General features: G+C 31.3%; 1 protein-coding gene across 1 annotated transcript; it reads right to left on the reverse strand.

The window, feature by feature from the left end:
* Positions 1 to 9,572: 9,572 nt before the first annotated feature.
* LOC106339845 (MLO-like protein 12) lies at positions 9,573 to 14,173 on the reverse strand. The gene is made up of 15 exons (XM_013778713.1): positions 13,972 to 14,173; positions 13,702 to 13,759; positions 13,325 to 13,569; positions 13,096 to 13,212; positions 12,935 to 12,995; positions 12,497 to 12,585; positions 12,312 to 12,386; positions 12,111 to 12,205; positions 11,942 to 11,991; positions 11,798 to 11,838; positions 11,483 to 11,656; positions 11,342 to 11,377; positions 11,172 to 11,239; positions 11,007 to 11,067; positions 9,573 to 10,131 (listed from the first exon to the last, which is right to left on the reverse strand). The coding sequence occupies exons 1-15, from the start codon at positions 14,086 to 14,088 to the stop codon at positions 9,709 to 9,711; spliced, it is 1,710 nt and encodes a 569-aa protein (XP_013634167.1). The 5' UTR covers positions 14,089 to 14,173; the 3' UTR covers positions 9,573 to 9,708.
* Positions 14,174 to 15,001: the final 828 nt, after the last annotated feature.

Here is a 15,001-nt window from a genome sequence, read left to right on the forward strand (position 1 = left end):
CTTCATTTTCTTCGACGGGAAAATATCTCTCCGACGATCGCTGAGGGAAAGAAGAAGACTGATTCTAAAAAACTAATAAATCTCCAGCTTTAACGATCGATCCACTCAAATTCGGCCACGTACCACAAGGATCAAGTCCTTAAACCTCCTAATTACGGACCAATCCTTACGTTTATTAGCCTAAATATTATTATTATATTAAAACTAACATATGCTTTAGCGTTAAGGATTCGGGATGAACCCCCGTTGCGGACGCTCTAAGTTTCTCTATGTTTTGTGTTCACGTCATCGTTCACACGTGCCTGTCTCCTAGCTCGCACGTATGGATGGATAGTAATTGTTTGTCTGATTCAACAAAACCATTGAAACTGCAAAACAATCCTCTAATTTCTATACAGTTAACAATATTGTCCTTTTGTTTTTAAATGTAACTTATAACCCTCGTATAATTAATTAAAGGGGTTAGGTGGGTCTACGTTTGCATCAATCATTTGAAAGTGGGCCGGATGTTGGCCTTATTGAATTACTGGTCTTAATCGGGCCAACTGATCGGACCAGGATTTTGAATCTTCAATCTCGCAACAAAATGATGAGAGGAGAACATAATTAACCGTACATTGGATGGATGATTCAAATTTTATAGACAATGGACACTAGAATATTAAATGAGATGTGTTCACCAAAAAAAAACTAATATGAAAATAACTTTTCAAATATGTTGTTAAATTTTGAAAAGAAACAAAAAACATAAGTATGTCAAATACATCATAATATGAAATTGCAATTTTAAACAATACTAGCCTTTGACCCGCGCATCCGCGCGGATGTAATTTTGTTCAATATAAAACATATATTTAATGTTACATTTATCATATTACATATTTTTTTACATATGCACATAACATTTTGTGAGAGGAGTAAAAGCCGTCACAATAGACATGTTTAGGTTGAGATTTTTTTTTTTGTGATGCGTTTGACAATACATATAAGAGATATATATATACTTGGGACTGGAAAGGGCATGTTAAATTCGAGTAACTAAAAATGATTTGGTTAGTTATGATTTACTCGCAAAATCCAACCAAATATATGTTTTTAAATGATTACAGATCCATTCACTTTTTCCTATATACTTTGTTAAACACATAATATAATGATCTCAGTAGTTAATTGATATGCGCGACTGCGTAGAAAACAAAATCGTCATATTGTTTTGTTTTTCAAAAAGGAATATTTAGTTATGATATTCTCCAGCTAATTGATATTGCGTAGAAGCAGGAATGATGTTTTGAAAGATGTTGAGTTTTGCAAGGAAAAAATTATGGTTAGTTTCGATTCTATACTCATTAAATATAATCATATCAGAATTCAGCTAAACCATAAAATACCTAAACCATTAAATCAGCTACCCAATGTTGGTCTTCATAAATCAAAAACGATATAAATAATGTTAAGAAATCGACTACTCATGTATTGGTTACTGAAAACACATAATCTCATATCAATTACAAATTTCATGTTTTCGTAAACTTAGATCAATCGTTTCATTTGTGATGAGTTAGCTAACAGATAAAAAATTGGTCATATGTTTTGTTGATTTGGTTTTGAATTTTATAAATAGTCAATATTATCTGGGCCATAAAGTTATAATAAGCCTAACCTAAACTAATTTATTGGTAACAAAGTTGGCAAATTGATGGGCTGGCGAACGAATTGGATTAGCACAATGGATTGGCCACCGAAGGAAAGGGTTATTAATGATTGTATATGAAACGATTGTGTTTTAATTTCAGTGGCATTCTCCTGTAATTATTGAGGAAAACTCAGGGTTAAATACTATTTGTACTCCTGTTTTCTGTTTTAATTTTAGTGGCATTCTCCTGTAATTATTGAGGAAAACTCAGGGTTAAATACTATTTGTACTCCTGTTTTAATAGATTAGATATTTTCAAAAAAAAAAATTTAAACAATATAAAAGCGAATCATCAAAATTGGCGGGGGTTTCACTCATCATTAGCTCTCAATGCATTAAACTCAAAAATAGAGTTAACACATTATGAAAAACCTCAAAAAGAGGAAAAAAAGAACATTATGTTAAACATGAATGAAAATTTAAATAGTCATGTCGACCAAAAGAAATGAACATTGCCTCATGGGCCAACAAAAGATCAAAGGGGTCAAAATAAAGTTAAAGCACGAGCTAGCTAGGGTCATAAAAAAGAATTGCACCTACTCTTGTCTTTAATCTCGAGATGACTGTTTTATATACTACTGAAGTGGTCTGACTATTTGACAGACTCACCATCTCCTACGCTTATATCTATTGGCTTAAACAACATAGTTAAAGAAAATTAAACGCATCGTATGTACGAGAAATAATCATTAATGCGTAACCACAAAACAAAACTACTTCTACTATCTCTTTAAATATTATCTAAGAAAATAATCACGGACAAATGACGCATACGTATATGTTCTTCCCATGTATTAAATTAAAACATTTTTTTTTACTTCGAATGTTAGGTCATATCATTTTAGGTTCATAATATATAGGATTTTTATACTAAGAACAAGCGTGTGGCACGCGGCTAGTCCATGCGTCTGCCATGACGCCATAAGTAATTAGCATAGAACAACACAGACGCAGCCGCCGAACAATAATAAAAACATTCTTTCGTTTGTAGATACATTTATTAAGCGTTGCAGGATTAATGCGATAGCTAATAACAATCAAACTTAATGCGGTCGCCATTCACATCATGACATTACAAAATCAATTACGCGAACCTGTAAAACACCAATACTTGTATTTTGAACAATTACTGAAAACAAATTAACATTTCGAGGAGAAACATTTTCTGGTTCGTACAAAATCTTATGTTATTCCCAAGTCTTTGTAGAATGGTGTACACACACTAGTACTTGACTTCTAACATGAATGCAACTCTCTCTTTTTGTTTGAATGCAACGTATCTACTAAACCCAAATATTTGAGAAAGATTCACATAATGCACATGATGCAAATGGTCCACAAACTTACCACTATTCATTCCATAGATACGTGTGAGCGAATAAATCTACGTACAACTCAGACATAGACACACACAACAACTAAGAAAATATATAATACAAGGGTGCTTGCGCATGCATTTATTTAGATAGACATGTGATAATTGGTGGGTAGGCAAAAGTACAGCAAGGATTGTGTAGTAAACACTATGGATTTGTTCCTTAGTCTAAACAGAAGAGTCAAAGAGAGAATCTTAGTTTAAAGTTTAAACAATTACTTCACTTCTCTCTATACTTTCTTATAGGCAATGTCCTCTGATTAAATAGTTGTATATATTATAACAAATATTAATTAGTTGCAAGATTATGGGTCGTGTCCCTTAATTTCTTTTCATGGTTTGTTGTTACATTATTACATTGACAACAGATATGCGGTGTACCATATTCCCCGGTTAATAATAGCCCTTTATATGTAAGAATATGAATATAGCCAATATATGAAAGACATGTAAATAGAGAAGAGATAGCTAATAACAAAACGAATAATATTCGGAGTCGAAATGATAATAATAATAAAAATTGGAGTTTGGAAAAAAGTGAAGGAGATAGAGGAATCCATGTGTATCCAAACACTTGCAGACAAAATGAGCTTCAGAGAATAGAAAAGCAACCTTTAGCTTTTCTAAGACCACCAGACTCAGAAAATGAGATTTCAAACACACTCTCTCCTCTTTTAGGGTTCTTATATTTATCTCTCTCCTCTCCCTTTAATCATGTCCTGCGAAATTTCCTCCCTAACTTAATCATACCTACCACCATGATGCCACTCTTAGGCTCATGCATGTGTGATCTGGATGGTGATGTGTATGACTGTCATGGATGTCTATATTTAGAGAGGTGGTGAGAGGATGAGATGCTGAAGCAACCCCACATGTAATCCTTGTTTCACTCTCAAAAGACTAAACAAATTAACCAAAAAATAAATATTTATGCCCTAATTTTAGCATTTTGCCTTTATCCCTTCATTCTTGCCCTTTCCTTAGGGTTTCTTGTGGGTCTGTCTTTTTCCCTTTGCTTTTTTACTTTTTTTTTTCATTTTCATCTGTTATTTTTATCTTCTTTTTTTGACCCAAACACCTCTCTTTTAATTTGCTTTCCTCTTGTCTATCTCGCCACCTCAGTCTTAATTATTTCATATAAACCTTTTCTCCTCCTCTCTAAATCACCTTCAACATCTATTGCTTCCATCTTTTTCTCTCTGCATCTCCAATCTCACCCCATATATTTTGTTTGTTGATTCTTATTGTCTCTTTTAAGAACCCTAACCTTAATTCCTCCTGATAGAGAAATAGTGCGAGAGAGAGAGAGATCTAGAGAGAGAGCAAAAGATCTCTTCAATTCCATTTCCGTACATGCAAATCATCACAGTCCATGTTTTAGCTTGTTTATATACCTCCATATTATTACTTGTATATGTTCATGCATGTTCAGGTGGAGATAGCTTTACTTAAAAATAGAACTAGACAACGATCTCTTGTAGGCAATTAGTTTCAATACATACACGTTTATGCATCATGATATGTATATACATAGAAGCACATGTTGATGTATTTATATATATGCCTGGCTCCCTGTATGCCATACACTAAGCTCATCGACCATCTCGAGGATCTCCGTGGATGGCATATGAGGAGCCAAGCATATTTTCATATATATATATATATCTACATTATTAAAAAGAAATCATCCTAAAAATCTATTTAAAATTTTTTCATATATATATATATATATATATATATATATATATATATCTACATCTACATCTCGAGGATCTCCGTGGATGGTGTATGAGGAGCCAAGCATATTTTCATATAAATATATTATACTAACATATCATTTTCTCTAACCGTGTTTCATGAATCTGATGATCAAAATAGTAATGATTTATCCCAATAAACAAAATTTTATTGTGCTGACAAAAAAAAAGAAAAAAAAAAAAAAAAAAAAAAAAAATTTTTTTTTTTCTTGGTGCCATCTTTTCTATTAAAATTAAAAGGATAAATTTATAATAAATTATCAATAATGAAAACCAATCAATATATTTTGGTCTTCTGTATTTTTAATGATTTATAGTAATAAAATTTTAAAATAAAAAATCATAAATTAAATAGTTTATTTAATTAATGTTTTTTATATATCATTAGATATATCTTAGTTTTCATGAGTCAATCAGTGCTAGGTGATAGGTTAATAACGGGTTTTGGATTTAATCCAAAATTTATCGAATTCTTAAATAGTGGTGGTTTATATACGGATCACCGGATTTAGCGAATATCATATAGATACGGGTCAGGTCAACACAACAATAAATGTATTATAAGTTACAAACTTTAAACACATAATTTTATAATTATCAAATTTTTGCTTCTTATAAATTTTTTTTGAAGAAATAACTTTCGCACTTTCCAAGCAAGCATCAAAATCTAGTATATATATACTTATGTTTTAGTACCAGTTAATTAAATTGTGTTGAGCTTGTTTTTTAGAAGTCGCTGTTAATTGCTCCATCCAATCATGTGCAGAAGATTACAAGGTAGCTGATGAAACTGTATAGAGACATATGCTTCTTGTGGTCTTCAGTATATTCCACATTTCCACTGATAGATATTTAGGTGACCCTCTGATTCCGATCTAGTCTTTCGATTCGTATTTTCTAGTACAAATGTTTGTCTTATCACAGCATTTCTTACGAGGATCCCTTCTGTATTCACATCAATGTAGTTTAGTTGGCTATGAAATTGTTAAATTATATCGATAGCTAATTATTACATTCCCGTACGGTTCAGATTCTTTTGTATCTCTCAATCATATCGTTTTTGTAATATGTAAATGTAGAATATAAACTTGTGACTTACCCTTATGACTTATTTTGTACTTATAAATTGTGGTTCAATCGCACAATTGTAAAAATGCACGAAAATGCATCACACATTTCTGAATTTGATTCCGTGATGTGCTGCAATGATTGCATCTGGTTTGTTGATCTCACTTTGAAAATTGCCACATTATAGGTTTTAATAAAGATATAGACTAATTAGGTAGAGATAATATAATCAATTAAGGTTCAAGAATTTGGAATTTAATAACTACAAATAGAGTACTATTTTGGTCTATATTTACTTGTGAATTTTTTTTTGTTAATTATAAATAGGCTAAGTTCCTTATTCCCATCATTTTAATTCTAGACAACCTAGATTTATATCCCTTGAAATCCACTGAAATTAATCATAGTTATCTGAGTGAGAATTATTATAATCAAACAAACCATTCAAACAAGTAAAGCTATTGGAACAGATTTAAATTATAAATACTATTTAAATATAAATAAAATCTCAGTAAAGCGTCCGATATACATAATATCAAGTATGTTTGACCCAAAAAAATATACATAATATCAAGTATTAAAGCTCTTTGAACTGACTTAATACTATTTAAATAGCTTTAATAAATCAAAAGGAAAGTACGTCACATGCATGTACCCTATATAGGCCTAGGCACGGATCGGATATCCGAGTTTTTGAAGGTATTTGTGATTTAATTCGTATGTCACGGATATCTAATTTTTCAATTTGCTTTACTTCGGAAAAATACGAGTATTCGGAAAAACGGATATCCGGAAAATAAATAGATATTTGCGGATATTTACGAATACTTATGGATATCTCATATGTTTTGATTAATACAAATAATCTTAAAATTTTGATATAAATTTGTTTTGTAAAATATTTTTTTTGCATGATATATATGATAAAAATTAAAAGAAGTAGTGAATCTACATATTTTGTAAATTTTTTGAACTTAGTTAACAATTATAATAACACAAAACTTAAGAAAAAAATTATAATTGTCATAAATGTGTTTTCTTCCTTTTTTGTAATACTTTTATATAAGTAATGTGAATAGAATTTATCAAATCATATGTTAGAATAATAATTATATAATTTTCTACATTAAAAACTTTAAATATAATCAAGATATAAATGTATTTATATATATTTCCGGATCGGATCGGATATCCGCTTCCCAAAAAATTAATATTTGTGATTTGTTTCGATTTTAACGGATATTGATTTTTAGTATTTGCTGTGCTTCGAAAGTTTATGGATATCCGGAATTTTCGGATCGAATCGAGATGAATAACGAATCGAATCAAATTAACGGATAAAATGTCCAGCCCTAACCATATACATATAATATCAAGTTCTAGCCGGTAATACGTAAATAAGCCTTAATTTTCATTTTTGAACAATCGTACATAAGCCATATATATGTAAATTTATTAACAATTTATCACAGGTATCTTGCTGTCTGCATCTTCAAGAGTCTTTGTTCATCAGCGCTAGTGGATTCTACATCTTTTGGGAGTCACAGTCGCCTCCTTCCATGCCTCTGGTTTGGTTTGACTGGTCGTATCCTCTAATGGCCGGGCCGGGAAGCCAACCGCTTCCGCCTGTCGTGTGGTCGAGTGTCCCTCGGGACCTTTCCGTTCAAACTGTTCCAATGACTGCGTAGCAATTGATATCCCGGCGTTATAGCTTATTACGGGTGGCCAAAACTCTTTCTGCAATATCTACCGACTCATTTAGCTTTAATCTCTTTCTTAGGAATTAGATTAGACCTAATCTTGTACTTAAGGGTCTTTTTATCTGTTTGGGATCCTTAAGTAGATTGTGCTTCATTAGCAGTACTAGATTCAAGTTTATCTTGTATCTCCTTGTTATTTCTTTCACAAGTAAATTCACATACTTGACAAAAAAAAACACTTATCAAATTTTTTTAATCACATGTACGATACACATAATACTAATTCTAGCCATTAGTATTAAGCCATATATAATGTAAAAAGATACAAAATCAATCACACAGTCGTTTGATTCTTCGTGTTTTAATTGCCAAAGATTAATACATGTTGCAAAAATAGACTTTGCAGGTACCGTTTATCTTTTAAAGATCTTATTAATTACTTGACCAAAAAAAAAAACCTTATTAATTACAAAATGACTTTGATTAGTTGTAAGGAAAATGATACTTTTAGAGAATTGAATTAATGAAAAATAGTACTACAATACAAACATGAAGGGGCTTCATTAGTTAACTTAGTTGTTTGTCGTGATCACTGAGATATTCAACTACTATTATATCTCTGACTAATTAACTAATCATGGATGATATAACATCTGAGAAATAGGAAATGCATATTAAAACAGAAATGTAGTTATTAAATACTAGGAGGAAGAAACCCTAGGAAAAGTTTAGCCTGCAGCGCCTTTGACTATTCCAAGCATACATCCAACCACGTGCGAGACTGTATGACACAATCACATTGCAATGTATTATGTATATAGCCTGAACTTTTTCTTTTTGTAAAGAAAATTTTCTCTTCTTAATATAAAACAGCGTATATACGTATCAATAAGCATATACGTGTTCATTCATAGAAGTGCAAAGAAAATAATTTAACTATAAAAGTCATATGTTTTCTGAAACGAGCAATTATACTCTTTCTACTCTCAAAATATACTTTATATAGACTTGTAGAAAAATCATACCACTTCGTTGAACATCTATCCATTTTAATAAAATCTTGGGTGGTAAAGTAATTATGAAAAAAAAAAAAAAGTAATTATGAAAACCATACAAGTTGGATGACAACAAATTCTATGTGCACTGTAATTGACAAGGCCATGCGAAATCGAATCTCATCACTCAAGTACAAGCCCGGTCACAAGTATGCATGTCTCTTACAGCAGTGGTTTTCTCACACATTTTAGTTTTGGCACCTTTTTTTAGTCTCTTTCTTTACCGATCATAGTCTAATAGAGTAAAATAGTCATACCATTCTTTCTTGAAATGTTAGCTCCCTATAAGGATGAATAAATTTGAAATTTCATCTAAAAGAAATTAATTACGAAAACTAAAAAGGAAATAGAGAGAGAAATAATGTTTTATTTTTTGCTCTGGGAATCAACTTTATTAATTATGAACAAATATTTGTAATAATCACTAAAGAAGATGGACCACACTAGTCTCTGTTTCGCTTGTGATTGGACATTAGGGAATGATGAATGTAGTTGTCTGATATGTCAGTCAAAGTATTTTCAACAACCGAGAGCCACGCTCGGCATTTTAACAATAGTTAATTCCAACCGTTACTAATTCGAATATAGTCAGGCCGTTAGCGATCTATGTGATGTGATATGATATGTGAGAATTTTACATAGAACTATAAAAGACATGTGCTTGCCTCAATACAAAGACATGACGGGCTTAAGATGTCCATATCTTTTATGTAGATATTAGTTAATGTTGGCCCATTTAGTTGTTGTGTGCTTGAAGCCCTTGAATTCTGGTTACAATATCACTGCTTAATTGTTTTCTAACTTCTGTTTGAAATTGTTTGCTCTAGCTTGATCAGGTTAATGGAGAAGAATTGGGCTACATCCAAAACCCAAAATGTTCTAAGAAAGTTTAGAAAATTTGGTGATAAATTGTCTGTTAATATGAATATGAAACGTTTTAATATTATTCAAATGCTGACATCAAAATTGATCATATAAACAAGAAAAGAGAGAGAAGATGCCATTCGAAACTTTAAATCATTTACAAAGAGTAAACAGCAAGTAAAGTATATAACTCATATCATTTCTTGAAAGTAAACTCTGGCAGATCAACCCTGACATGCTCTCTCTCTTCTCTAACAGGACTTGTGGTGTCAGCATGTGGATGCTGACTATTGGTGTTTTCGGAATCTGTGATCTCATGTTGGCAAGAGACACTCTGAGATTCAGGATCAAAGAAACGTTGATGGCCTTGGCCGCCGTAATCAGAGAATCTAGGAGGAGAAGGAGAGGCAGTGAAGCTAGTTTGCTGGTCAAGGCTGCGGTTATGGTAGTTGTGTAGGAGATGCACTGGTGACATGTCATGTGTTGGCGTGGTAGGGCGGCTAGGTGTGTTGGACCCAGAATGTCCATGTTTGGTATGTTTCTTGGCCGTGTTGTGCCATTTTTTCAATGCATTGGCTACCCTGTCGTTGAAAATAGTCGGCCTCATTGAAGTTCCCATCTGTAATCACGGTTTAGTGTTAGAGAATCGTATATCAAGTTGATATGTAATAATAAAATATATGAGAATTGAACAAGTATCAATCTACTATCGACAATAATTTGGAGTAAGAAAACGTCTAAAATGTTGACATTATATCAAAATTCAAATGGCAGATCAGAAAGGCCACACTGAAAATAAGTTATGCCCTAATGATCTTATATACTCCTTATGTTTCATAATAAGTGTCATTTTAATTTTTTTTCTTGTTAAAAAAAGTGTCACTTTACAATTCTAATGCAAATTATACTTACTTTCAGATAAAAATTAATTGAAAACTGCATTGATTTTATAAATAATTTTATTTATCTCAAATAATATTGGTCAGAGAGGTATAATTAATAACAACTTACATATATTTTCGTCATTTTCTTAATATGTGTTAAAAATGTCAAAGTGACACTTATTCATAAACGGAGAGAATATATTAGATTGAATTTAACCACTCATTGCTAAAAGTTACTCCCTCTGTTTAATTAAGATATAAGTTGTAGAAAAAGCATTTGTTTCACAAAGATAATTTTTCTATGTTTCTTATACAAAAATTGCAAATTTCAATAAAATTAATTGAACTTATTGAAAAAACTATTGGTTAAAAAGCATTGAAATTTGATAAATTTTAAAAACAATGCATGATTAATGTGTTTTTTTAATATGTGTGAAAAATCAAAACATCAATCTTTAAAAAACGGAGGGAGTAGTTTTTATGAGAAGAAAGCAATCATATGAATATTTGCATACTACTACGTTTAGCAATTTAGCTATCTGAGTCACGTTTAGCAATATATGTTGTACATAACTGTATCAAACAAAACGTTTAGAAACTTAGACTATACCTGAGTCACGAGAGCATAGAGAGGTAGAGTGATGTAGCTGCATAGAACTTGTATTAACACCCTGTCGTATGCAACAAGAAAAGTTTAGTGTAAAGGTACAAAACATACTTAATATATATTAGTGTTGTATATATTATAAATAGCTAGTTGGGGAAATTAACAGACCCCATGACGATCCTGATTGTAATATCTTCCGTTTTGTGGTGGAAGCAATTTTTAAGTGTGAACTCGTACTGCAAAATTAATAACAAAACCGCCATCAATTAATTTAATGAAAACACCTTTTTAACATGAATTTTATTTGGTTATTTGAAAAGAGATGGATTGTTGCTCACAGTGCTCCAAACGAAGAAAGCCAGTTGAAATGCATTCTGTAAAAAAATACGCAAAACAATTGTTTTTAGGAAAATTATAATTAAAAGAAAGAGGAAATACATATATAAATAAATACATATGGGTGGGTAAACCAATTATACCGTGAAAAGAACCAAGTGAATGAGGAAGAGAATGAAACGAGGACGACCAAACCAAAAGAGATCATCACCCGGTTCAACCACAGGAGCTCCTTTAACCACATCTCCTTTATCTTGAATCCTTAGTCCTAATTTTGATATTATTACTTGAAGTTTTGCTCCTACTACTAATATCACCTTCAATTCATTAAACATACCAACCATTTAATCAATATCATTAATATATGTTCACAATCACAACTGCCAAACAAAACCAACTGAGCATAATACACCAGTTCAAAATTTTGAATTTGAAGTAATGTGTATATAATTACTTACAAGCAAAGGGATGAAAGGCAGCCAAAGATAGGAAGCCCATCCTATTATAATTTCCAAAAAGAAATGAAAGTTAATATATGTCATTTTCGTCGACATATAATTTGTATGATTAGTTCAATGAAATGATAAAGATTTAGGACCAACCATGTGTATTAGTCAATATGAACAGGACAGCGATGCACCATATCAGTGGGCTGCATTTTCATTCACACACAAAGATGTTGTTAACAAGTAATTTAATCAGATATTTATAATATTATGGAAAACTAGATTATTGAAAAAAATATTAATGAATTTATATAGAGAAACTGACCTTATACCGACAACAACCTTGAAATCTTCTTCCAAAGATCTTTGAATGTATTTTTGGAAATCGAAACGAGCTTCACTTCCTGCTGGCAAATGTGCCTGCACCAATCATCCCTTACTCGATTAATATGTTTTTTTCAATTAAAAATTCGATTATGGAATTAAACAATATATAATATATATAGTAATTAGTAATATTATTTACCATGATAAACCCATGTCTTAGTGTAAGATAATCGACCTTTGTCACTGATCCAAAGAACTGTCTGAAGAAACAAGTCTGCATACCCCCCATTTATCCATAAGTTTTGTTATTATTGTTAACCAAATTTAAAATGCAAAAAATAATATAGAACTTTTAAAAATAAAATATATAAATTGAAAACTTACCATCCAGAGGGTAACAGAAGACTTGCTCCATACATTCAAATGTCTACGTCCAAACGATGTATCTCTTGCAAATCTGAACCTCTCTGGATCTACAATATTTAATCAATCAGTTAAATACTAGAGGACAGTACACATATATATGGTTAATTTAAAAAGTGAGGGTACTTTCTTTCGTTAAATTGTTTATTCATGAGTCAAACAAAAGTTGTGTCATCGGAATATTCCACTGATAAGTCCGATTATTAAGTCAATAAAAAACAACTAATCAATTAAATAAACCAACTTGATCATGTAAGTTGCCAAAGTCAAGCACCCACGAACATATTTTATCCGACCAATATTCATTTTCTTTATAGACTGAGTTTTGCTTTTATTTCCTTTGGATATTACTGCCAAAAGAAACTCTATGGCGATGAGATAATTAATGGCTAAACATACCATTGGCATATTGGTATTCAATTGTTTTGGTCTCTTTCTCCCATGATTTCCATTTCTTCATCTGCATATTACATATTTACATATCACAAAACTAAACGCATAAGTACATTATATGCACTTGTGTATATGCACTTGTGAAAATGTATGAAAAGATCATGCACCTTGGTCTTCCCCAAAGCATAGGTTGTAATACAGTAGAGAACATGAAAAACAGCGAGCACAAAGATGAATATATGCAGCTGGTGGATACCGTACGCGGATACTAATGCTACTTTCCCCTGAAAATAATAATTCAAAACCAATAAAATAATAATAAGATTCCGATAGTAGTTGTTAAATAAAAGGAGGAAACGTTAAAAAGATACAAAATAATCAGTAATTAAAACATGCCTTTTCTGCGCATTTGTCATAACCCTTGGTGGCTAAACTTCGACGAGGACTATAAAAGTCGTTGGAGTCATAGTCTTCAAGAATTTTGCGACCATCGTCGATATAATCTTGACCATATTTAGCCAGCTCTTGTGCCCTACTACAAGGATGCCAAGTCGCAGCAGCTCTATTTGGGATGCAAATTTCGGAGACTGGTGTTTGTAACACAACAAGTAGAAGAGATATGAATCCCAGTAGCATCAGTTCTATTTTCATCGCAAACCAAAAAAAAAAAGTTAGTTTGAAAAACAAATAGGGAAAGATTGATCAGATTGTGATATAAAATGACATATCCGAATTCATTATAATAATCTTTATAGAAGAATAACTAAACTTGCCTGCTTTAACCTTTTCAAGAGCTTCACACAAAGCTTTCTTATGCTTCTTCTTAAACCACTACAATGATAAAAGAAAAAGTTGAGATTATACGAGCAACGTCCAACTAAATTTTGATTTTCTAAGATAAAAGAATTATGTAATAAGCTTTGGAGGCCTTCTATAATGAAATTATTGTATATTTTCTTATAATCTGGAGAAGAGAAAAAAAGAAAAAAAAATGAAGATTTGGACAATATAAAGACGGAAAAGAGAAGAAGAAATATACGTACATGACCAATAAAGTGCAAGAAATATTCGATCAAGATGGAGATGAAAAGAATAACGAAGCAAACAACAGCAACAGCCCATGTTGGTGTCTCCTCTAATGATCTCTCTTTTATTGCCATTAATTACTTTCACTAGCTAAACCTCTTTAAGTTTCTGATATGTATATCAGCTTTTAGGGTTTCACAAGTCTTATCTCTATAAGGGGAAAATGAGAAGAAAGTGATATGGCTTTTGTTCCTGTTCTGTCTATATATATACACATGTTGCAATAAAATAAAACAAAATAAATATATACATGCGCTGTTATTTCTTCGCAAAGAATACAAAAGAAAGTCAAACAAGTGTAAGCCGTAATTAATTATTAAGAACTCAGGGAAACGAAGACTTTTGACTAATTCAAAGGTTAAGACTTGTGGTGAGTTAAAAAAAAGAATTGAGATGAATAGGCTTTGTGGGACTTGTAGCGCCGTGTGAACGACCATTTCTAATCGCATACCTTAAAATTCAATTACAAAAATCAAATAAAATGTTCGGTCGTTATGAAAAAGACCGAAAGTTTGGTGATGAGGCCGCATTCATCATTATTGCATATCGTTATGACTTTTTACAATGAGCAGATAATGATTTTTTGGCTGTTATTACGAATGTCAATGTTTATAACTAACCAAATATTATCTTCCAACATATTATAATATACATGCAGAATGAATTCCTTTTTATGCTAATATTGTTTGAATTAGTATTGTGTTATTCAATTTAAGCTTGTAATCGACATTTATATTTTTGATTATTGGGTTGATTAATAGAAGTAAATATTTTTTTTAAAGATATTATTTCTTTTTCTTTTTTATCTAAAGAAAGATATTATTTCAAAAAGAGAAATAAACGAAGTGGTATAGTCCAATGATATTGTTCGACTGGTAGATAACGTTTTGTGAATCAAGGCTAGGAAAAAAATCTTACCACACTTACGGAAGTCTGTTATTATTCTTGACAGTTCCTTCATAACTTCTGGCGTAATTAATTAACGAA

This window comes from Brassica oleracea, chromosome C4 (assembly GCF_000695525.1).
Source record: "Brassica oleracea var. oleracea cultivar TO1000 chromosome C4, BOL, whole genome shotgun sequence".
Lineage (NCBI taxonomy): Eukaryota > Viridiplantae > Streptophyta > Magnoliopsida > Brassicales > Brassicaceae > Brassica > Brassica oleracea.

Excerpts from the sequence above, each read along its gene's own strand:
- LOC106339845 (XM_013778713.1), bottom strand. The coding sequence starts at position 14,088 with ATGGCAATAAAAGAGAGATCATTAGAGGAGACACCAACATGGGCTGTT. Across the intron at positions 13,213-13,324 it reads ATGACAAATGCGCAGAAAAG|GGGAAAGTAGCATTAGTATC; the intron begins GCATGTTTTAAT and ends TATTATTTTCAG. Across the intron at positions 12,206-12,311 it reads TAAGACATGGGTTTATCATG|GCACATTTGCCAGCAGGAAG; the intron begins GTAAATAATATT and ends TGATTGGTGCAG.